Source organism: Folsomia candida, unplaced genomic scaffold, assembly GCF_002217175.1.
Source record: "Folsomia candida strain VU population unplaced genomic scaffold, ASM221717v1 Fcan01_Sc005, whole genome shotgun sequence".
In the NCBI taxonomy this organism is placed as follows: domain Eukaryota; kingdom Metazoa; phylum Arthropoda; class Collembola; order Entomobryomorpha; family Isotomidae; genus Folsomia; species Folsomia candida.
Genome location: NW_019091197.1, coordinates 2,075,318 through 2,100,011, shown reverse-complemented (window position 1 = coordinate 2,100,011; position 24,694 = coordinate 2,075,318). Strand labels below are relative to the sequence as shown.

Below are 24,694 nucleotides of genomic sequence, written 5' to 3'. Positions count from 1 at the left end.
AATAATAGCGCTTAAAAATCTGTATTTTTTGTCAGATTTTGAAAATTGTTACTGTTAATCTAGGAAGTTTAAAAAATTATAACTTCGAAAATGTGCTTAAAGTTTGTTATCATGCTAAAATTTTGGTTCAAATGCGTTTTCTTTTTACTTTTTCCAGCTTTTTTTTGTTCACCAAAAACCATTGCTTTTCAGACGAGACAGTTTCTGGTCCACATTTTTAATTGGAAAATAAATATTCAAATCCTATAATTGATGATACAGTTATGATGAGATAATTATTCATCCATTTTGTAGCTATTTCATGCATGAAGAAATGGATTTCTCTTTGTTTTCCTAAGGGAAACGAGTCTCACTCGTCCCATTTTAAAACGAATGGCACGAATTTGATGTCATCTGCTCAAACAAGATTTTTGTAAAAATATTTCAATTCCCATTCTCAAAATCATTTAATTGTTACAATTAAGTTTATTTCAATTAAATTATCCAAGTGCAATTACAACCTATATTTTTTAAGTGTGCTACATGTTCATGTAGTACCAAAAGTTGCGAGGCGAGTAGGAAAATTGAGAAAATGTGAAAGTAAACTTTGTAGCGAAATAATTTTTTCACAATCGAAGAAAATAAATAACCGTAACATGAAATTCACAGTCACTATGTCGAGCCAAGTTTGTTTTCTCTGTTTCCAAGCCATTGACACCACCACCGTCGAGGAAAGTAGAAAAATGCGAATCTCGTCCCTGGGAGAATTACTGTCATTGTCGTCTTGTCGCAAAACAATTACTCAACAATTTGAAGAGGACGAGAGCTGTGAACTCTGCCCGGTTTGTGCCCCCGTGATAAGCGAGATGGAGGAAATCCGGGGTCAAATGTCCGCCCTGGAGAAACTAATTGGGGTGAAAATTACTGAAATTCGCGAAATTATGCTAGCTTCTTCGGCCTCCTCAATAGAAAATCGGGATGATGATGGGGACAAGGTTCACAAATTGAGGACAACCATACTTAAAATGATGGGTTGAGTGAAATTAGCAATTTTAATGAGTTTTTACTTTCTATTAAAGATTTTCTTAACTAAAAATTTACTGTGGTCAATGATCAGGAGATAATGACGACCAACAAGACGACAACATTGCACTGGACGAAGTGCTGATCAAAGTCGAACAGGATGGAGATGGATTCCTGGGTGGGGACGAACTATTTGACGACCATTATTCCCCCGCCGTCGAACTTTATAACGAGGAAGAAATGGTTCCGGTAAAATATAGTTGACGGGGCCAACTGCTATCCGTGATAACAGTTGGCCGTAAGTCCGTAAGAAAAACGAGCACCACAGTTTGAGCGACGGAAGGGTCGTGCATGAATGTTGTGGTGGTTGTGCAAAGCGAATTAATTAGTTTATGATTTAAAATAATCCCATTGCATTGGGTAGGAGAAGTAAATAACGTGTGGGGTAGTGAGTTGGGTTTATTGAATTTTAAACAATTCTAAATTTTGTACAAAACTTACTATTTTTGCCTCGAATTTTCATGAAAATGATTTTTTAGACTAATTAAACTATGTTGGACAAGAATATAAAGAATATTGAGAAAAAATTTTAAAAAAAGTATATTTATGGCCCATATAGGGTATTGTTCGTATTTAAGATAGCTAGTAGATCTAGCTAGGAGAGCTAGCTAGGAAAGATAGCTAGTAGATCTAGCTAGGAGAGCTAGCTAGGAAAGATAGCTAGTAGATCTAGCTAGGTGGTTAGGTTATGTTAGGGTAGCTGAAACATAAAATCTCATCTTACCCCAAAAATTTGATTTTGCCCTAAAAAATTTCCTGCCGTAGGGGAAAGGGAGACAAAGTCTTGGAATTCTCTGAAATGTGCAATAATATTTTCTATACTAAATTTCACAAATTGATAACTTATTTGGTTTTGAATTTTTTCAAAAATTCCTTCATATTCTTGTTCAGTATAGTTTAATTAGTCCCGAAAATCGTTTTCATGAAAATCCGAGGCAAAAAATAATTTTTATTCAAAATTTCGAAAATTTCTAGAAATTATATTTTTCGAGGCCGCCGCGAAAAAAAGGTATTTTCTTGCTCAGGGGACCATAGGGTATTCACACAAAAAATTTAAATCAAATCCGAGCTAGTCCACTGAACTAGATTTTTTCCCAACACAGTGTGTGGATGCTAAAATCCGATGCATTTTGCAGCGGAATTGTGGTTGATTTTTCTTACGGACTGTTGTTCATCCCTCTCCACGAGAGTGAGAGAGGGATAGAACACTTCATCTAGGTAAAATATGAAGAAGGCGACGACGACAATGACGAATTGCCCTTCTGCATTAATCCACATCCACAAAGGAAGGGAAGGGAGAGAGCCCGAAAACCTACTAGAAAAACAAATCCACTACGGTATGAAATTAATATTTTTAAAATACTAATCTTTGACACACAACGTGTTATTTAGCTTATCCTTCTCATAAGTTTATTTATTTCTAGAACTAAGCGAAAAGTTGAAAACGATTCTCGAAAACGAGTCAAAAACTCGGAGAAACGCAACCCCACGGCGACCAGGATAAAAATAGAAAATATTCTGATTCCTACTTCAAAACGTCGCTCAACGCGCACTAAAACACCAGTTCTTCCTCCAAAAGGTTGCAAAACACTGACCGTCTCGCTTGAAAGGATTTCCGTCCCGATTACAAAGTCCAGCCCTATTTCTTCTCCCTCATCATCACCATTCCACGACGAAGACCTTCCTTCCAATGATCTCGACTCATCGAAAGAACAATCCTCTGATAAGAAAAACAAGTCAAAAAATCACAATTGTCCAAATTGTCCGAAATCATTCGCCACCGGGCCCAAACTGTCGTACCATATTGCCTGCCAGCACCGCGTCCCTTGCTTTGATCCGCAGTGCAACGCCTCATTTAGCTCGTATAAGGCGAGAGATGCCCACCGAAAGGTAGCCCACCCAAGCGTCCCCCGTTACGAGCGTGCTGAAGGTGGGATAAGTAGGGCGCAAAGTGTACAAGTGGCCGAACGGGTGATGGACTACTACAAAAATGAGGCCAACCGAAACTCTAGGAAGACATGGAAATTTTTCGAGCAGCTAGGCATTCCAAAAAGTAGTGTGTACCGTTACCTGAAATTGTTCAAGGACAAGGATACCATAACCTTCAAAAAGCCACCGGGTTGTCCACCAAGGTCGGAATTAACTGAGGCACAGCGTGCCCAAATTGTTCGCCCCTATAAATGCTCCTCCTGCCAGAAATCATTCATCCATCGGTACGCCCTAACCAGCCACATCGCCCGTGACCACACTGGCGCCAAAGACCAGGTGTGCCACATTTGTGGAAAAAAATTCTACACCATCTTCAACCTTAGACATCATCTGATAACTCACGACGAATCGCGGCGTCCACAGTGTGAAACATGCGGGGAAAAGTTTCTGCATTATAGCACCCTCCAGTCTCACAGAATTCGGGAGCATGGAGCTGACCCGCTGGTTTGCGATGAGTGGTAATTAATTTTCTACTAATTTATGTAACAATGGGGACGCTTACCATGTTTAGCCCAATTTTTTGACGGTTTGAATTGAAAGACCAACTCTTTTGAAACAGCATTTAGTACACGAAAAATTAAAGGAATTCTGTGTGCTGCAGAAAATTCTCGGTTTTCAGTTCACAGTTTCCGGTCGAAATTTTCGCTCCCAGCGCCTGTGCACAAAATGATGTTTATAAAGAGCTGGTCTTTCAAACTGAAAGTGGTCAAAAAGCAATCTAGGTTGAACATGGTTTGCGCCTCCACCCTAAGTTAAGCTTTCCGGAGGAATAACGCTATAAATAATTGCAGTGGAGCAACTTTCATTACACTAAAGGGACTTCAAGGACATAAGTTGACGCACACAGGATTAAAGCCGTACAATTGTGATGTAAGATGGAAATATTAACTATTTTTGTAAACCATTTAGGGTGTTCAGCCTGAACACCCAGTTCAGATGCATGAGTTTGCAAAAGAATACGACAATTTGTTGCTTGCAAACTTTGCAAAAATTTCTTATTTCAAAATGACTTATTTCATTGACAAAACATTGATGCAATTCACGTCAGCCTTCGTAAGTCCTAACCACGTACACTTACGAACCAAAAACAGTTTATCTTCACAAAAGATTTGGAAGTTTTGAGACGTTTGTAAATGTTAATTAAAAACTATTGCATTTTTCAGAAATGTGACGCCAAATTCTCCCAAATGCGACACCTTACCACTCACCAATTATCCCACTCTGACCAACGACGACACCCCTGTCCTCACTGCGAACGAGCGTTTAAAATGAAGAACCAACTAACCTTGCACATTAAGAGTATCCACACCGCGGGCTATGTGACCCCCAAGGCGCACAAATGCCCCCAGTGTGACAGATCATTCCAGTACCCGGCCCTTGTGAAGGCGCACGTCCTCCAAGCTCATACGGGGGAGCGTCCCTTCACCTGCAATCACTGTGGAAAGGGGTTCGTTATGAAGTCCGCTTTAACCCTGCATTTGAAGGGGAAGCATGGCATTGAAGTCGAGCCTGTGGTTAAAAATAGGCAACCGAGGTCCAAGAGGGACACTTTCCACGTCGCGGTGGAACAAGAAGGGGATCCGTAATTTGTAAAAAAAAATGTGTTATATGAAATTGTATAGAAATTAGTTCCACCAATTGCATGCATTTTGTTTACTCACTCACAGAACTTAAATATAATATACATATTTGTACGTCATATATTATTTCGTTTTAATAAAGTCAAATTAAATATATTTAAGCAAAAGTATGAACGTACTTATTTAGATTATAATTAGCGGCTTAACAAGTATGGTAAGCTACCATTTATGTGTATATACGATTACCAGTAGTTGTAGTTCATTTCCACGTTTGTTAATCTCTGACTCGCTGATAATTATATTTAATGGTGAATTAGGGACGAATGCAAATTTGCGACAGATGCATATGTAAATATGTATATACATGCATACTATGGAATCCTAAGTACACCAGATTCGAGAAATTTGCAAGCATTAATATTAACGAAGGCATGACAAAATGCAAATTGACCCTACCAGATTTACCCTGCGACAAATTTACCCAACGCCACAGAAATTTATTAGCAAGTTAAATTCCATCGAATCTAAATTAGTTTAAAAACGTTTATTTTAAGTAGACCAATCCTGATTAAATTTATAAATTATCTTAGATTTTTTAAACAATTTAAAACATTCTGACATGAATATAAATGAATTATGATATGAATGTGGAATTAATTTTTTCTTCTTCATTTACATAAGTTCAGTTCATCTCATTTACATGATTCTCAACCGTCCATAATTATGAAAGCGGGAGCCAAGTTGGAGGTGAAAATAAAATTTACACAACAACAACTAATAAAATATTGACGAGTTGTTTCTTGCATGCAGTCTGCTCTATTCACTATTAATTAATTAAATTAATAAACGTTGAGTTTATTTGCGACTTACTTATTTTCATCATGTCCTCCTCCTCCCTCCCTCTCGAACGATTTTACACCCATCCTCACAACACTATTTGCCGTTACTTTTCCCGTTCGTTGAACGTGTCGCGGATGCGGTTGAGTTGGATGATAAGGTCAAGACCAGGGTGGGAAGCTGACATGAATGATTGGTCCACGGTGAGCGAATGGTTCCAAGATGCGAAGGACAAGTTGCTTGGCGATAACGTGGCGTCAACTTGGGGACTAACGAAGGTCATCTTACCACAAATCAAGAAGGATTGGGCGGTCGTGATTAGTAAGTAATTAAATTAGGTGACAAGTGTACTAATTTATTTATTAGTAACAAAAATTGCAACGTTGATGCACATTTTAGAAATACTGTTCAAATTACAAAATTTGGAATTTTACACCAATTTTACAGGTAGACTTCCCCACTACTTGACTCTGATGGATGGTAAAATGTATCCCGGCCCGTTGGATGGTTCCTGGGTGGCCGATGACCTCGTGGACGTCGCCCTGACCCAGCGGCTCGTTGAGCAAGGGGCGGAAGTTGAAGAAATCGCTATTAAGGAGAATAATTGGCACCCAGGTCAACTTTTTTTATACCAAAATAAATAATTATTTTGATTACAATTTATGATTTATGCAATGTCGCAGGGTCGGAGAATCGTATAATCAACGTGATCAGCCCCTACATGTATTGTTACTTAGCAGAGAGGGCGGGACACGTTTTGAAAGAGCCTTTTATCCCGAAACCACAAAAGGTTTGTGTTTAAAATACTGGTATTTTTGCCATTTGATGCATATTTGTACCATAATCATGATAAGGTCACCTTAAAAATCGAAGTAGTTGACATTTTGGAAAAAATTGATATTTCAGGATATCTACGATTACAATCACCTCTTACATTTCCACTCCGACAAAGCCGACAACTATGCCGCCAGCATAAACGTGAGGATAGAAATAGCAGCACAAATACCGGCTGATATGACATGGCCAGTCAGGGAATGGGACCCATATTACCAAATGCTTCCCGCTGACGTTTCAATCGACTCGGATGGAACGTCGCACTTCACGTCGTATGTGAATGGTCTAAATCCAGCGGAGCATGGGGAATTGTACGCAACTCTGGAGCAAGTTTTGACCAAGATGATTCCACTATTTGAAAAGACGCTGACCGAAATCCGAGTCCAGAGACGGGAGGTTGAACCTCGGACGCGCAGAGTGAGATTGCGAAGCAGGCAAGTCTTCCTCCTGCTGTCACCTTGGGCGGAAGGAAGATCCAAGTCGTGGTTAGGATGGCGACAACAATTTTAACTCCGGACAATCCGAGGCATCCGGGTTAGTGGGAAATATGTTAGGAATTGTGGTATTGCTAAAGTGTGTAAATATGATCACAAATATATTATCACAAACTCTAGGCGGACGGTGGCACATTGAGGGGATGGCAAACGAACAAATCGTCGCCGTTGGTCTGCACTACTTCTCCAATGAGAACATTACCAAGTCAAAATTGCTTCTTGCTCCTACTCAGCGGGGATTGGGTGGGGTCACGAACGTCTTTGAGGGTGGGAACAATTCCTTCGCGATCGAATCGGTGCCGGGCCGAAGCGTTGTATTTAAGAATATCATCTCTCACCGTGTGGCTCCTTTTGAACTGGATAATCCCAAGAAACCCGGACATCGCAGAATCCTTGCGTTTTTCCTTGTCGATCCAGGTACTAGGATTTTGTCGTCAGCTCGCGTCCCATGTCAGCAATGGGCGTGGTACGTCGCCCAAGTGAAGGACGTCTTGGTAAACTTTTTACCTCCGGAGATGGTCGAGCTTGTGGTGTCATATCTACCTGTGGGAAATAAGTATTTGGACCCCGAGAATGCGAAATATTTCCAGGAGCAGATGCGAAGGGAGAGGATGGCGCGAATGACGGGAGATACGTATCGAATAGTACTTCGCGGGGACTGATCTAGCCTTATCTGAACTTTTTACACGCCGGTAAAGTCACCGAGTGGATGGCGGTGACGCTATTTTATTAAATTTACTCGTTATTATTGATCAGAATTGCAATACTTTGTTGAATTTTGTATGTGTGTACATATGTAGATATATATATATTAGGAATGATGATTTGTAGTTGAATATGTACACAGTTGAAAATGTACTCGCATATTGGATCACAATTTTTGCCTCGCTTAATACTTTGTCACTTTTTGGCGATTTCGTTCCTCGGTAAATTTGTAACCTGGTCATGTATTTATGATCCAACAATTAATTGAATTTCTGGTAAATAAAATGGGTTAGTAATTATAATTGATGGTACTATGTAGTCCTAATACGTACATACATATATATTTTACTTTTGGTGAGTCATAAGAATTTAACTACTGTAAAGCCGTGAGAGGAAATTACTAATTTCCTCTCACGGAAATCACTAATTTCAAATTAGTTATGCTAAAATTTATGCAATTATCATGTCTACTTGATTAAATCGTCAGGCCATACATACTTTTTTAAGTTAGCCCCCACTACATATTTTTCGTGCATTCACAACCATTCCGAACAAAGAACAAGTCCAATTTGATGTGCATACATGCATAAATTCGAAGTTTGAAGCAAATCTGAACGCATAGATTATAAAAAAAGTATTTCCTTCAATATTTAGTTTGAAGGATAATGATTTCTTACATTATATTGTTTTTTTATTATTCCAGAAACAACAATTATACGTATTCATATTTGTGTCTGATTATGTTAAGTGTGTATCACAGTTGCACTGTAAGTTTGTACAGAAGGGTACATAAGTACACGTACAAAATGGTAATACAATTTATACATATTATTCTGTAAATGTGTGTGCATTCTTGATTACACGTATGTCAAGTATTTAGCATAAAATTATTTTAGAAATAGATGAACAAGAGTGGAATGAAAAGTGTTAAAATATTCGGGTAGAAATTTCGTCCACCACTTCCCATACCAAGACCTGTTAAATTTTAATGAAAAAGAACGTTGTAAAGGTTTGTTTTAAATTTTTATTTAAAAAATAAGTAAAATCTTACAAATATTGTCTTCCGGATTAACATACTGCTCAAAGACGGGAGGATTTTTGATGTACTCCTGTAAACAAAAAAAATTAATAAAAGACGTATCAGTATTTACATAAAACTACTTAATCATTAATTAATATCTGGACAAACCTTTAAGGGGATTTTCAAATGAGCATGTTCCGTGCAGTAGGCATAGTTTCGAGCCTTTTCCAATTTTCTGTTGACCGAATTCGCCAACTTTCCACTATCCCGACCCCACTCAAGTTTGGTTAAGTAGTCCCAAAAGTTTTTACCGGAATGCTTCCCACTGTCTGCGATGGTCAACTGGGTGAATAAATTGGTACTCAAATTATGTGCGAGCAAGACCAAAACTTCGTCTTCGGGGTCATATTTATCCTTCGGACTGGAACAAAAATGCGTAAATGATTACATTTAATTAATGATATTTTTGATACAGTTTTCGCAAATCTCGGAAATTTAGCATAAATCTCTACGTAATTTTCAAATTTTTACAAGAAAAACTCTGGAAAGCTATTGGATTTGTTTGATCAAATTTTATCATCAAATGATATTGAGGGTGTTCATTACGAGTTCGCATCGTTATTAACGTTACCAAAAAATGAAGTTTACAATATCACAAAAAAGGTGGCTTGAAAATTCATTTGCGAACTTGCGAATCTCCAAGGCTAGAATTTAGTTTGAAGTTTTTTCAAAATTATGTTGTGATGAGAACATGGAATTCGTAATGAATATCTCCATTATATCAGATTATTTTGTAAGATTAATTCCTGGATTTGCAAAATCTTTCCTCGGTTGAGTTGGTACATATGTATGCAAAATACTTATGGCATTATGGGATTGACCAACGTGAATTTTAATGGTTTTTAAAGTTTCCTGAAAATTTTCCTCCAAAATATGTAAAAAAAAAACTTACTTCGGTTTATAAGGCGTTGACACGAGAGGGAGAACGCTACCTTCGAGTCTATTGACGTCCAAGGCGTGGATGAAATCGTCAAACTCGATTTGCCATTGACACGTGGCTATCTTCTGTTTGGGATAATAAGTCAAAAACGTGTGACACATTTCCGTGTCGTTTGTCGTAATTCCACCCTAAATACAAAATTTTAAAGGTTGTCATGATTTGCATAAAAAGTTGGAAAAGTAGCGAATTTTCTACCCAGAGAGGAACTTCTCGGTCACTCGTGTCATAATCGCAGTAAGTGTAGAGCTCGTCACCCGGTAAGATTTTTCTCGGGGGATTGATGATGCGGGCTTGTTGGTAATTTATGTCGTAATTTGTATCCTAAATTAAATACGGAATTTTTTTTAAAGTAGGTAATTTTGAAAATTTTAGGTAGAACAATAATTTCTGAAAATTAACTTACCATTGCAATTGGAGGCAATTCTTTCCCATTTCGGATGTGTCGTAGCATGATTTTCTTGGTTACTTGGTGAGCATGGAGTAACGCGTGGGTCGCAGTGATTCCAGTTTCCGGAATGGCCTAATTTTAGTAAATACGAAGCATAAATTTAGTGAAGTCTTTCAATTATATAATTTGTTTTGTTTACGAAAATGCAGATTTTATAATTTGATTATTTTTATTTCAGTATTTTTTACCTTCTGCGTACATTCAGACGTACATCCACCAAAAGCTTGATACCCGACGGCCCTTGGCGCAATGAAATGGAATGTGGAGAACCTTTTTCCGATGAAAAGCGTCGACAAGTCTTCCGGTCGGGGTTTCTCGGTGTAATAGATTCGAAGTCCAGAACTGTCAATAACTGCAAATGTAAAAATTAAAAATCTAAATAAAAATGTAGAAGATTTGTATACTCAAAATTTCAAATTAAGTTGGAATCAACTTCAAATCGCTACAGTTTAAGTACGTTTTGTGCACAGTGCTAGCCTGAGAATTATTAATTATCTTTATGTACATATGCAGTCTCAAACTGCCTCGTTGCGGTATGAAGTATTTTAAATTGTTCAAGATTCCCGCGGTTACCCAAAGCTTAAATTTTAAATTTAAATTTCTCTTACACGGAACTAATTCCGGAATGTCATAATGCATCTCCATGAAAAAGTAGGTGGACCCTCCATGCTTTTCACCTAATGGCATTCCCGTATGCGTTGCGAACATGTCACTATTAAAAAGAAAAATTTATTAACATTAATATTTTTACTGGATTGCACGCATTTTTTCTCACCCTTCCCCTCCAATGGTCCACACGATGGGTTGCGTCCAGCAGTAGGCACCCCATTCTGGCGGCATGTTGGGCGTGTAGCAGGATTCCACGCGGCCCACGTGACTTTCAAAAATGTCGCTCGAATTTCCTTCAGGAACAATGCACTCGTATAAAACGATGTGATGCACCACGGGAATGTTCTCCTCTTGAATTAAGGGTTTCCACTGAAAGGGCGGGCAATTTGAAATTATATATAGACTAAACTCTAAATCGCTATTATTGTATCTGATTACCCCAACGATCTGTGCCTTGTTATCAAAATTAGGGTACTTCATCATCTGACAGAAATATTCTGTGACATCTTTAGCGGGGACGGGATACTAATAAATATTTATAGTATTAGGAAATAATCAAAATTGCAAATATTTACATTAATTTCTTTCAAAATAGTTTGAAACCTTATTCATGACGATATCGAAATACTTGATGTCTGGATCCGGAGGGGAAATGTCTTCAGGAAACTTTGTGTGTTGCGCGGGAAGCCGTAGATTAACCATTTTTTGACCTCGTTGATGCGGTCCGTGGTAACTCGGAGTGAAGGTGGACTCATCGCGAGGAATCTCGGTGCCATAAGCCCACAGTAACTTTACGGTTTCTTCCTGAAATAATTTGGGATGGGAATTTCTTAAATTAAATTACGAGCAAGTTTTAAACAACCAAAATGTGTAGACTTTTTAAATAGTTGTATCTAAATATATTAAGGCATATTGCGATAGACAATTATTTTTTGAAAAATCGACATAGAAATTTGAATGTGTATCATTAAAGATACTGGGGGTATTCACGACAAGTATGTATGTACAGAACCAAGTTCGTTAAAATTTTCGTAAAAATTGAGTTGAAAATTATTTGCGAACAATGCAAATTCTACTCTGATAAAAAATTACAAAATTTGGAAGCATTTCTTCCGGGTGCGAACTGCGAACAGGCCATGAATATCCCCAAAATAAGCCTCATATTTCATTTACATTACAATGCACGCTTCCGACTGCAATTACGCCTCGTAAAATTAATTGCATATGCATGTAAATTTGTAATCTCACCCCAATCACGAAATCATGCTTATCACACGTGTTCCACTTTCTCCTTAATCGAACCGACAAAATCCCATCGTCCACGTTCCAATCCAACAATTCCACATCTTGAGATTCGTCCACCACCGGAACTTGGTTTCCAATACCGTGCAAATCCTGTCATGAATTTAATTTTTAAGAATACATAAAATAAAATATCTGCCTATGTACATAAATTATCACATTTCTTACCTTAACGACCACCTTCGCATTTACCTCATCCAACCAAACCATAATCATGTCGGCCCCTTTCATGGCGCCGTTGTGGGAAAACCCTATCGCCATCCAACCATTGACCGGGCCCTTGATCTCTATCGTGATATACGTTTTATCCTCCGTGTTCCACTTGGCTTCGATTCTTCCATCCGCCAGCTTGATTTTTGTCGTCCAATCGACCTCATTTTGTGACAGGGTGTGACCTATGCAAACCAGGAGAAGTACACCCACCCAGGGTGACCACCGATCAGAAATCATGGCTTGGTACAAAAAACGGAAGGAAATTTCTGAAAAAAATGTGGGTATGTACACTTTTCCTTTCTAAAGATGTATCTTCAGCAGGGTCAACTAAAGGACTGGATATGACGAAATAAAAACGGACTAAAAGTACGAGTAAGGCTTCATTTTTGGGGCCTGGGCATAAAGAATGTGGCCAAAGTGAGGGTCAAAAGTGATCAAATCATCATGACATTTCCGGATTAACCATAATTTGGGTTTCATGAGGGTCACTGAGGTAAAAATTCCCATAAAATCGGCCTCATCCTTTGCGGAGGATCCCTTATGTACAAATTCCAGTTTTGTTGATGTATTTGTAACCAGTTCCAGATTACATATACAGTTTAGGAAAGCATCTTTATGCAGTCCAGGGCAAGAGAGATAAGGAATTCTTCTCCAAATATGTAGGTTATGTCAAGTGGTTTGCATCTTATAAGAAGAAACCACAGAGAGATGATTATGTGTAACATACATGGGTCAACAGCATAAAAACTGGAAAACTTGTCTTACACATACGCGTTAACGTTACATAAGTATATGTATGCATATTTACAGGGTGGTTCAGGCGAAAAGTTACAAGTAGCGTGCCTGCTACTGTATGATAAGTACGTTATCTATTTAAAAAAATTTCATATCTTATTGCTGAATACATATGCAGTAGTGATATGACACTTAACGTAGGTATTTACATATTTACAACACAAAAATGTACATACAGATATTTACGTCTATCTGTTATCCTCCAAGACATACATCAGCTTGTTAACGCATTTATCTTAACTCCGTTTATTCAAATTTATTGTAAAACGTTCAATCGGCAACCTGATTATTCAAATAAATAATGTAAATATGAACGTAAAAACATATACCTATTTATATCTATGTATATCAGTTTAGTTTGTGTAACCATTTCACGGACCACCCTCCATTATTACACGCGCAGTGAAAAAAGTTGTTTAGTTATGCAGCACGAAGAAGGTGACCATGCATATAAATGTCATTTTTAGTTAATATTGCTTTTTAGCAAGCAGATTAGAAGAAGAAAAACAAGATTATTAGGTATATGCACTGTACACATGTCTGAAAAAAATCGGATATTTATTGTATTTAGTACTCATTGTAGTGCTTAGTTTGGACATGAACAAGTTTCTCGTACTTACTTATTTGGTCATTTTTTACATAATTAAATTCAATATTTAACTGGTTATAATTTTGGAATGGATATACATACAATTCCAGTTTAGTCTGGTTTATGCGTGTCCCTTAAGCTCTGTGAGCGAAAGTGTATAACTTCAAAAACGTTGAGATAGGCAGGCAAGATTTTAAACGGAAACCTGCAATTTATATATTTACACAAGTATGAAAGGTTCCTTTGTTGTGTAAGTTTGGTTGGACAGGCATTTTCAGACGGGATGGAGATAACATAGAGAAGAGTGCATTCGTATGTAATAAATTTGTATTTTTGTTTAATGAGACAGAAATAAAATAACTCTAAATTTAACAAGTCAAATAAAAATCATTTTAAGGTCGTTTACACCATAAATTGTGTAATGATGGTGTACACATGTATGTACATCATTTATTAAACCCATAAAAATCAGAGAATGATGTGATTGGGTTATTTATTAACACGAGTTCTTTTACGGGATATGTAACATTTTTCTATTTAAGATTATGTATATATATGATTAAGTAAGTCAAGGAAACATTGTACATATTTTCACGTACAGTATTTACTGGAAGCCCAGATTCGAATATTTTTGCTACAACAGGAGTACAAATAAACCCACTTTTCTTACATCATAATACTCAACCATACATACATATATACATACATAGATAGTTTAGATTTTGAAACCTTTTTGTCGTCACGCTCGTTTGATTTTTCATAATGCAATGAAAAGGTGCCTTTCATCCTTGTGAAAACCTTTTTCGATCTTTTTACAGAAAATCTCAGTTCTTGGAAGGTCTAATGGTTCAAAATGTTCAAATTAATTGTTAAATGACCCTGTGCATGTTACACACAATAAATATGTATTCATGTACATATAATGAATCCTAAGTAAATACATATGAAAAAATTAATAGTTTCATACTGTAAATCTGTAAATCTGACCGAATTTGAAGGTAATGTAATCTTCTTAGAACGTATATTTGCTTATGAAGTGAAACAGAATGAAGATAATAAGGGCAAGCGTGCATAAATATCTTCATAAATACGTACATATTTATAGGTAGATACGTATACCTATATGTACTTAATAGCTCTTAATGATGTACCTATATAAATTTTAATATGTACATACTTACAAATACTAATGCCTGTATTATAAAACATTACGTCAATTATTTAGATTCTATCTTTCATTTTAATCTTTTCGCCAATGCCATCGACAATAAAGTGGAACCCGTACAAAACGATTTATACGTTATGAAATACATGTACACATGAGGTACTTTACGCAAATCGGAGACATAATTTGCACTTTGATAAATTTAATTATATAACCTTGTTGACCAATTTCAAATTGTATTATATATATATTTTTTTTCATACGCATCAATTTATTTATATACACTGCATGTGTACATTTATTGTTCTTTCCATGAAATCATTTTACATGCATATATTTCGAAAAGGCTAAACGACCAGCGCCGTTCATAAGAGTCCAGCGCCGTACATAAGAGTATTATATACTCTGTACATATGTACGTACATATTCACTTATTTAAATGCTAAAACGCTCGGTGTGCAATATTGAATTTATTCGACTAAATTTGGCAGAAGTTACATAGATCATGCAAATTGACATAAACCCGAAAATTTAGATGTGATATTTGTTTAAATTTGTTTAGCGTCCTACTGTGTACTCGACGACTTCCTATACATAAATATGCACAGGTGCCTTGTAGTTTGTAGTTCGATTAACAATTCTTACCGTCCGTGTACTTACATACTTATTGCTACATAAATATTTATGTTAATATGCAATAGTAATACTAATGGTAAATATTTAATTAGTGAAATGAAGAATAATCTCTTAATGTGCGATACATAATAATCGCTCCACCCTTCCAGTTTCCACTTGATTGCTTACTCAGAAGCACAATTATTCGTAAATAGACAATTAACAAATTAAATTTCCTCTTTAACTTATGCGGTGTACTGAATTTTTAACAAACAACTACACCGTTCTTTGTTCATATCTACATATTTCCTCCGTAATGGAGCCTACAAAATCATTATCGACCTCAATTGACCTAACTGGTGTGCCCCTTAAACCTCTTCCTGGCTTGACCCAACAAGTCCTTCCCTTTTTCACGTTCACCCGATCCCTTGCCCTGTGTCCGTTATCATTTGAAAGCATGAGAAAAAAGGGGCAAGTAAATTTTAAATTCAAATTTGGCGGAGCATTATTTTCGTTATGCCTAATTCTCGCGTTGTTTTTCAACCTCTTGATATTTATTGGAGTCCTTAAATATGGCGGGTTACTGAAGTATGACGTGTTACCTGGGTCTGACCTGTGAGCGAAACTTATGTAAAAACAGTGTTTGATTTCTTGCAACTTTTCGTCATTTCTTGCACTGCACCATAAAAAAACAAAAAATAGTAAGTGTAAGAAATGCAGGAAATACATACATATGTTGGCGTCACCCTTTGTACTATGGACACTTAATTATAAGAATTGTCCGCTAGATGGTTCTCATTTCTGGAATTTTGTTTGAAAGATTTCTCAAAACCTTTTGCTCGTAGACTATTCTTTTTTATAGATTTCCCATAGTGGATGTTTGCATTCCTCTAGATTTCAATTTTCATATTCACAATTCTTACATATTTCAAAAGCTATTTGATAAATGAATTACAAGGTGAAATTCTACGATGATGACGTGAGTATGCCCAATATCTCGTAACTTTTATTGCACTATTGTAAGTATTGTAACTGACTATTTGCGTTTTTTTGCAACTCTCATTACAATGCTGATTTATTTCTGAAAAAACCAAACATGAAATTAATGAAAAGTCAATCAGTGAAAAATTATGTTCCAGCTGGCCAACAAACAGTGGACAACTTTACACCGCGATAGATCACGTGTCTGGATTTACGGCCGGTTTGATTACTTCGATCAGTTCGGTGTACGTCATGATTGCTCCGATCGACTACTTCATCGCTTTTCTGAAAGCACCCAAGCTCACGAAATGGCTGAACGATTGGAATGAAATTGAAGACGAAATGCAACAAATGGGTTTTAGCATGGACCAGATCAAAATTCGGAAATTTATCAAATATTTTATTCCATTGTTTGAATTCGGGCCCGTACTTGCAGTCGGAGGTTTTGAAACTTTCCTCCGACTTGACCCCAAATATCCGGTTCATTGCGTATTTATCATAATCTATGCATCTCTACCTCACATCTGTTATTCTGCTGGAGACTCACAGGCTCTTGTAATGCTGAAATGTTTACAAGTCGAATTTCGCGAGGTAAGTGTTCGATTGTGTAACATCAGATTTCAAATCTTAATTTGCAAGAATATAGAAAAAAATGGACGAATTTGTGTTACCGTTTTATCGAAACTTTGATGTGTAACGTGCATTAATTAGCTTGTAAAATTTAGTGCAATTTTCAATTACATATGTAAATATTACTGAAAATTTTGAACCCAAGAAGTAATTCCCCGAAGATTTTAAATGTAATTTCCCTTAAAAGGTTCGGGCCCACATTGAGAAAACCTTTGATGGGGGTCTCGTGCAACTAGAAGTTCGACGGGTTCATCTCCTTTTAATCAAGTTACGATCACAAGCTAAACGTTGCGGAGAATATTTGGCCCCCCAACAACTGGTCTCCATCTCTATGACGATATATTTTATGGGAGCGTCCTGCTTCATATTTGTCTCCGTGCTAAGCGATCAACCAGTTTGGGACGCTTCGTGGTTGTGGATCACAACTAGCATGACGGGGGCATGGGTGGCGTATGGAATGAGTCGACTCTATGTAAAAATTTGCATGGCCGTGTCAATAACTAAGGAGGTTAGATACACTAATATCAAGGGCGTGCACACTCTTAGGAATCCAGTATTAAAATAATACCAAGCGGTATTCATATATTACTCTACCAAAGTGGTCTTGATAAGGAATACGGTCTAGTAATAGGTCGGTATTAAAGTTTTACCGTATCGGTAGCAATTTTTACCCACCGGTACAACTTTAATACCAAGCGGTAGCAAATTTAATCCCGAGAATTCAATACCTGCCAGACTATACCAGATTTCTAACAGTGTGCATATGCAGAAAACACTTGCATTTCAAACTCAGGGAAATTATTTTAATAGGAAGCGCAGATTGCGTCCCTACTGAAATCGGAGGGTCTAAAGATGAAATTTGGAACAGATTACTATTCCACTGAGGTAGGTAATTTGTATCTAAAATGTCAGATTATTTAATAAAAATGCTCTCATTTTAAACTTTTATCAGTTGCGTGAAGTTCACACTTTGCTGACAACTCATCCTACAGAAGTGTCCTTTAACAATTACGTGACATTGAATAGCTCGTTAATTTTGGGGGTAAGGTAAATATTTCTTGTTTATAAGTATATTGGTATAAGCAGTGGAGAGAAGTCAGATTTTAATGTTTAATATTTTAATGAAATCGAATCCAGGTCATTCAACAAGTCTTCACGCATTTCATTATCCTAATGCAGTTTCGTCGATGAGGGGAAATATTTACGTTTGGCCCAAGGTTTAGAAAGTTTCATTAAAAAAAAACACAATATGTGAAAATGTTATCGAATAAACATGATATTACAAGAATCTTAATATTCTCGTTACTACATAAATGAAATACTAAATGTGCATATTCATAAATTTTTACATAATTTTTCTTACCAAAATGCAATTCCTGTCGGATAGAAAAATCATCTGGATGAATGATATGCTCATGTTAACAGTTTATTATTATACTTTTGCACTTTACATTCCTGCAAAAGTTCTTCAAATCAAAGAAATATAGGATTTGCACTTTCTTCAAACTTCAAGAATTATGAATACCAATCTTGTACATATATGTATGCAAGGAAGAAATTAATGATCTACAACCCATCAAAATCAACCTATTTTTGGCAAATATTTATTTTGTCGACGTGTTAATTTGGAGAAACACAATTCTAGTAAAAACTGAATGTGCATATTACTTAAAGGAGCATTGCAACCTACATAAATCCTATCATTTAATTCGCCCTATACAGAATAAGAACACTTATTCGTCTTCTTTTAAAACCGGGCCAGCCATCAACTTGTCCAGGAAAACTATAATAAATATTTGATTTGATTTTAATGAATTAATTAAATTTTAAGTGGTTGAAAACTCTGTGCTTAAAAATTCGACTTTAAAATTTACCACCATATGGCGTAAATCCGTCATCATCTGCCGGCACGGCGCAATCCTTGATGATGTCGGCAACCTCATCAGCTTCCAACTTTTCACCTGTTCATTTTTTTATATTTTTTTTTCTTTCAAATTTTGGAAGGTCCGATCTAATATCAGGTTGATATTTAGTACGTAAATTAGTTACCCATTGAAAGGAGGATGTGCTTTAATTCGTCGAAGATCATGTTTCCATCGCCAGATTTGTCATACAGTCTGAGAATCTCGCGAAAGTCTTCCTTATTCCCGACATCCTTGTCCTTCTTGGCTTCGGCTAGGATGGCGAGAAATTCCTCAATTGTAAACTTCTTTTGGCCTGTACCAAAATTGCTTTAAATAATGGGAAGATACACAAATTTCCAGGAAATGTAAAAAAAGTGTCTAAAATTGGATAATGGGACCATAATATTGACTTCCTTAAACAACAATATTTAACAATGTGGACCAGTGTACAACATGCGTTTCGCACAGAAAGGACGTTGAAAAACTGAACTTTTCTACATAAAAATTAATGACATACTGCAGGCATGACCCTCATCCTTTACTCACCCTTTCTCTTCTGTCCTCCCAACTTCTCGACCGTTTTGAGCGTCGGGTTGAGACCGAGGGCACGTAAAGCGGGGTCCAACTGGAACGCGTCTAGAGTTTCGTTCCCTTCAAAATCATAGATGGAGAAGGCAAACTGAGCCCCTGATATCGCAAGGGAGTAAATTTATGTAATTCGTAATTAGCATGTAATAATAAATTTGCTCGATTTCCATAAAAAAGATTGTCTTACTTTCAATTTCGGCCGCGCTAAGCTTGTCACCCTAAAATGTAATTAGGGACACGACTTTTATTACACGAAGCATTTTACCATAAGCAATTAATCGAAATAAAATGATTTTTTTGGTTACCATCGCAACTTCAACTGGGTATTTCTGATATTTGTATCGAAGAAAGTTGTATGTATCAAGAAGATGAGTGAGCGTCTTCTTCTCCGAGTGAATCTTCAAGCCTGAATAAACCGAATCGCCTGTATGCAGCTATACCCCGACTGGTTGCACAGATATGTAATTATTAAATTTTTTTTAAGCACCCCCATTAAACTCTGTCTTACTCGATTAACTCACGGGAGGAGAGAAGCCAAATTTTTTCATGTGGGCCCGTGCATAAGTGAAGTCGTCGATATGGGATTTACATATGTAAGAATGCTAGAATTTTACGTAGATATTCGTTGCAAATTGAGGGGACTATCACACTGATCGTAAACATGAAAACAATAGACGCTGTGGTAATTGAGTATAAATTTATGACCTATTTTACGCATTGCCCCCTTACCAGGAGGGGAGTAAAGTTCGGATGGAGCAACCAGCTACACAAATAGACATTGTCACAAGAGAGAATTATGTATTTTGAGTGTTCTTTCAAGAAATGAGTGAGAACAACACCTGTCCTCTGAGGAGACTGGAATGGATAAAAGGATAAAGTGAGATTATTATGACTTTTGCTGGTTAGCACGGGAAATCCTCAGAGTTATTAATGAGGCAAAAAATGATAAGAGGAGAGGGCAATGGAAAGATGAGCCAAACCGTCTGAGACCAGCCCAGCAAATTTTCAGGAGATGCGGAAGGCAGACAATGTCCACATAGAAATTTTGATCCGTTATTTAAGTACGTTATCCCTCCCACTAAATATACCTTTTAATTCTAAATTGACCCAAATGTCCCTGCAGATTCTGCGGCCCTTGTTTACAGATTTCCCCAAACCAACTGGTGCAACATTCTTCTTCTTGCCAAAGCATGTTTAATGGTCGATATTAAAATTATAATCTGTTGCCAGCATGAGACACATTTATGTGCATATCTATGTACATGCATCTATTATTAAGATTCTCAATCTATCCTGCGCTAGCTAAATGACATACTGTACATAAAATAATAATTTATATGTATTTACATTAATAGCTTTATTTTAAATTGTTTAACTTTTCATACAGAATTATGTACAATTACATAACAACTTGAATGAAATTGAAAGTTGAAATGACTTAACCTACATAATTACCCTCTTGGAAAACTAACTGCTATTACACCATTACTGACCCAAGTACACATGTGACTCTACCGGCATTGGTAATAATACTGTATAAGCAATAACAAACATTAAAGGAAAAATAAATTCGAAATAAGTCATTTTATTTTCAAGTGACTAAATTATTAAATTTTTCCAGTTAATTGTTCACTCTTTTCCCACAAGGCTGCTGCATCCTCCTCGCTCAATTTGGGTCTTTTACTGTAATCCCAGAATTCGCAATTTCTGTACATTTCTCCACTGTGATGGGACAAACATTTCGAGAGGGAGCAGTACACCGTGGTTTGAGCACCCTGTAAAAATGTTACATATATGTAGATCAAGTATGGAAATTTACATATCGTCACTGTTCGTGGAATGGTTTTCTAATCAAAAACTTCAAATTCAAAAACGAGAATTTTAAATAAGACGACGTAAATTCCCAAAGTTTTTTTATCCGTAAACGATTGTGCGAAACATGGCTATTTTATGTAGAGACATAAATACATATATATTTATTGTATGCAAATGTGTTACCTCTCTGGCGTCCTTCCCCATAATAATTCTGACCAGTGGAAACATTACATATTTTGCCCAAAACGGTACCGGATGCTTCTCTCCATTTTCAGTCGCAATGTTCGTGTCAACAGCCCCAGGACATAATGCGTAGCAGTTGACGTTGGCCTTTTCTGACCTCAACCTCTTAGCGAGTTCCAAATTGTGCAGGTTATTCGCCAGCTTTGAGTTGCAGTAAAGTTTGGATATAAATTCCCAATCGTTCAGAGGAGTCTTTTGGTACATTAAATCGTGAAAATTGAGCGTCCCCCAACTGTGTCCTCCGGAAGAAACGATGACTATGCGACTCGCTTGAGTAGGATTGTTTTCGCCTGTTTTCTTTAATTCAGGCAAGAGGAGGTTTGTGAGGAGGAAATGGGAGAGATGATTTACAGCGAAGGTTTCTTCGAATCCGTCTTCTGTTACTTTTTGTACTCCAACCGGGTTAATAATTCCGGCATTATTGACAAGGATGGACAGGGTTGATGGATACTTTTGGATAAATTCGGATGCGAATTTTCGAACTGAGGAGAGCGATGACAGGTCGAGATGCATTATTATCTGGAACCCGGAAATCAAAATACGGGAGCAAAGTTAGTAAACTTTTCATGTCATGAGTACTAAGCCGTTGCTGATTTAATATAAAAATCAACAAATTAATGAGGCAATTCACGCAGTCCCTTGTAACGTCTTACAATCCGTAAATGTCAAATAGTTTTGCAAGCTTTTGCAAAATTAAAGGACGCCCTTCTGAGTAAACTTATAAAAATTTGTCAGCTAATTTTCGTAAGTTATTTATAGGAAATGTTTATTTATATGTAAGGTTGATAAAAGTTTGTAAGTTTGCAGATTTTATGAATTTTACAAAGCAACCAAGGACTGTGTGAATTGCCTCAATATTTTTTTGAAACACGCTAAATTTTAAACTTTCCAAAATTTCTTAACATGATGTTACAAAATTTAAAAAATCCATTCGTCTTTGTGATCTTAGCAGATTTTTGAACTGACTTTCGTTGGTTCACAAAATATATGTATATGTGGATCTGCTCATCACTTACAATAATAAAATTTGCATACGTACATAGACATTTATTTACGTACCAATTCACCATTCCTCGTTCTCGATCGGATATCTTGCACAACCTTCTCAGCCTTTTGTAAATTTCTACAAGCCAAAATAACTCTTGCGCCACGGGTGGCAAATTCCTCCGCAGTTGCTTTCCCAATTCCGTCCGAGGCACCCGTCACAATCACCGTTTTTCCCTTAATGTCAATCTCATTCGTGGGGTCAACCTTGCCTCGCAGATTTTTGACGAGGACCCTCGCCCCGAATAGGAAAGAGGCAGGAAGGATAGCCAAATAGAAGATCGCCGAAAAAAGGCAGGATATCAGACAGGAAAACATTTTATTGCAGAATTTTGAAAATAATTATGTATGTATGCGGAATATTTGCAAATTATGTCGACGAAGTGAATGAGAAATCGTTACTGGACGAACTGGAGAGAAGTTACGTGGGCATAAATACTTTTCAAAATTGCATAGTCACTGGCTTGTAGGATATGTCATGTGCTACACATATTTATGCACATTCGTAGATGCATGCACTCATGTTGATATTTTACACAGATGACAGATCGTGCTTAAGCATGTGACGTTAACTCTCTGGAAGGTGTGCATATTAGCTGAGGCAATCAAGCCGAATTTTTTTATCATAAATGTACGACCTTGTACTTTACTCAGGGGATTGTTGTTAGTATGTATGTATATTTTCGGCACTATGGCTGTGAGTGCACAAATATGACAAATTATAATCAAGTCGACCCATGTAATTGGGTAGATCTGCCCAATTAACTTGTGTCAAGTTGATACAGTTTATGTATAGTGTCGAATTAGACATTCGTCATACACATTTAAGGCTTTATCAAGATTTTGGAAGATTTTTTTTCTCATTTAACGACTACAAATGAAAAGCGAATATGCTGTGGAGTTTATTCGTGTTAAATTCTGGCGGTCACTCCCACCTGGACTTTGGACAGGTTGGTACTTTGACAGATTATATCATGACAAAAGATTGCAATGGGCAGGATCTACCAAACCACGAGTGACCATTGAGGAAACTGGGGGCGTTAGAAAATCTATGTCTGTTTCCCTACTACTAGCGGTGCTTATCGAGCTTGCCTTTGCGGGATTAAACCGTAAATCCTAACTGAATTTGAGTAATTGATATACAATTAATTCCTGATAACCAATAATTCTCCAAATACTCGATCGTCGACCCATGTTTCGCAAAGTAGATGTATACTTAGCATTCAATTTCACATATATCCAACATCGGTGGATTATTTATGCATTATGTATGTAAATCTTCACCAGTTGCATTAAATGTACATGCTTAAGCCTATTCTAGAGATGGGTTATTTTTTCAAATTATCATTTATACATATTTCCTAGATACATAGGTCACGGCAATTAGTAAAATGAACAAAATCGAATTCGATGGAGCGTGAGACAACGGCATAAACATCTCTGCATGCTTCATCTTAATTTAAACATGATTGATCATAACGTCAAACATATAGGCTTATGTAAATACGTATGGAATTAATTTACATATAATTAGTGTCAAGTGTAGTGGAATTTAGATATGCAATTATGTATGTATACACTCGTACATGCAGGTTAAGACGGACAAAGGTAGAAAATATTGTCATAAATTTCAAACCCATCTGCGTATCTTTAGTTATATGTAAATCTCTAAATTTTAAAAGTTCTTTCACACTAACTCTGACACTTTTAAAATAAATAATTTTTGTCAGACCCGTTTTTCTGGTGACCTTAGCGTTTTCACTAATCTTCTGGACACCGTAGGCTAAATGAAGAAGTATCTACAAATTTGGACAGAATATGTACAATGCCATTGAAAAGATGAGGAGCTTTGAGTGTACAGATCTGGATGTACATACATACATATTTAGATACATACGCCAGTTCCCCTACATACATACACATAACATTTCAATACCCAGATATTATTATGTAAGTTAACTATCTAGGTAAATCCTTTGAGTGAATAAAATGGAATTATTTTTTACTATGTATGTAGGCTGGCATAAATATTTATCAAGTCAATCTTTGTATAACATCACAATCACGATAATGGCACATATAACATGCCTGCATATCTATGCACATTCGTACAATTATGTGCGTGACAGTGTGTGCGAAATGTAGAGTTATTACATACGTAGATAATCTGGCATGGAACAATTTCCACGAAATAAATATTCAAGGGCATGATCACCTTCTCTGTAGTGGTT

At 36.7% G+C, this 24,694-nt stretch overlaps 6 protein-coding genes across 7 annotated transcripts; 3 read left to right on the top strand and 3 right to left on the bottom strand.

Moving 5' to 3' along the window:
• The first annotated feature begins 380 nt into the window (after window positions 1-380).
• LOC110849599 (zinc finger protein 90) lies at window positions 381-4,787 on the top strand. Of its 2 annotated transcripts, none has more exons than XM_035852214.1 (6): window positions 381-1,011; window positions 1,097-1,245; window positions 2,281-2,399; window positions 2,487-3,509; window positions 3,843-3,921; window positions 4,215-4,787. In XM_035852214.1, the coding sequence occupies exons 1-6, from the start codon at window positions 636-638 to the stop codon at window positions 4,635-4,637; spliced, it is 2,169 nt and encodes a 722-aa protein (XP_035708107.1). In that variant the 5' UTR covers window positions 381-635; the 3' UTR covers window positions 4,638-4,787. The 2 variants fall into 2 exon arrangements, with proteins under 2 accessions (XP_035708107.1, XP_021952720.1); XM_022097028.2 differs by having other exon boundaries at window positions 1,097-1,251.
• A 131-nt stretch (window positions 4,788-4,918) lies between these two features.
• Window positions 4,919-7,803, top strand: LOC110849981. The gene is made up of 5 exons (XM_022097469.2): window positions 4,919-5,789; window positions 5,916-6,083; window positions 6,152-6,258; window positions 6,375-6,836; window positions 6,917-7,803. The coding sequence occupies exons 1-4, from the start codon at window positions 5,513-5,515 to the stop codon at window positions 6,810-6,812; spliced, it is 990 nt and encodes a 329-aa protein (XP_021953161.2). The 5' UTR covers window positions 4,919-5,512; the 3' UTR covers window positions 6,813-6,836; window positions 6,917-7,803.
• A 347-nt stretch (window positions 7,804-8,150) lies between these two features.
• On the bottom strand, window positions 8,151-12,434 carry LOC110849601 (DBH-like monooxygenase protein 1 homolog). The gene is made up of 13 exons (XM_022097031.2): window positions 12,050-12,434; window positions 11,828-11,974; window positions 11,183-11,383; window positions 11,018-11,104; window positions 10,746-10,948; window positions 10,579-10,682; window positions 10,159-10,322; window positions 9,926-10,042; window positions 9,718-9,843; window positions 9,475-9,650; window positions 8,691-8,943; window positions 8,553-8,610; window positions 8,151-8,476 (listed from the first exon to the last, which is right to left on the bottom strand). Exons 1-13 carry the CDS (start codon window positions 12,329-12,331, stop codon window positions 8,394-8,396), a joined length of 2,001 nt encoding a protein of 666 aa, XP_021952723.1. The 5' UTR covers window positions 12,332-12,434; the 3' UTR covers window positions 8,151-8,393.
• A 4,606-nt stretch (window positions 12,435-17,040) lies between these two features.
• LOC118435600 lies at window positions 17,041-17,920 on the top strand. The gene is made up of 3 exons (XM_035851894.1): window positions 17,041-17,377; window positions 17,680-17,754; window positions 17,822-17,920. The coding sequence occupies exons 1-3, from the start codon at window positions 17,201-17,203 to the stop codon at window positions 17,918-17,920; spliced, it is 351 nt and encodes a 116-aa protein (XP_035707787.1). The 5' UTR covers window positions 17,041-17,200.
• Window positions 17,921-18,451: 531 nt separating this feature from the next.
• Window positions 18,452-19,806, bottom strand: LOC110849604 (myosin light chain alkali). Its single transcript, XM_022097034.2, has 6 exons — window positions 19,667-19,806; window positions 19,549-19,579; window positions 19,320-19,460; window positions 18,919-19,086; window positions 18,744-18,830; window positions 18,452-18,652 (listed from the first exon to the last, which is right to left on the bottom strand). The coding sequence occupies exons 1-6, from the start codon at window positions 19,667-19,669 to the stop codon at window positions 18,603-18,605; spliced, it is 480 nt and encodes a 159-aa protein (XP_021952726.1). The 5' UTR covers window positions 19,670-19,806; the 3' UTR covers window positions 18,452-18,602.
• An 895-nt stretch (window positions 19,807-20,701) lies between these two features.
• On the bottom strand, window positions 20,702-22,880 carry LOC110849980 (retinol dehydrogenase 12). The gene is made up of 3 exons (XM_022097468.2): window positions 22,479-22,880; window positions 21,360-21,938; window positions 20,702-21,136 (listed from the first exon to the last, which is right to left on the bottom strand). The coding sequence occupies exons 1-3, from the start codon at window positions 22,779-22,781 to the stop codon at window positions 20,969-20,971; spliced, it is 1,050 nt and encodes a 349-aa protein (XP_021953160.1). The 5' UTR covers window positions 22,782-22,880; the 3' UTR covers window positions 20,702-20,968.
• Between the last annotated feature and the right edge of the window lie 1,814 nt (window positions 22,881-24,694).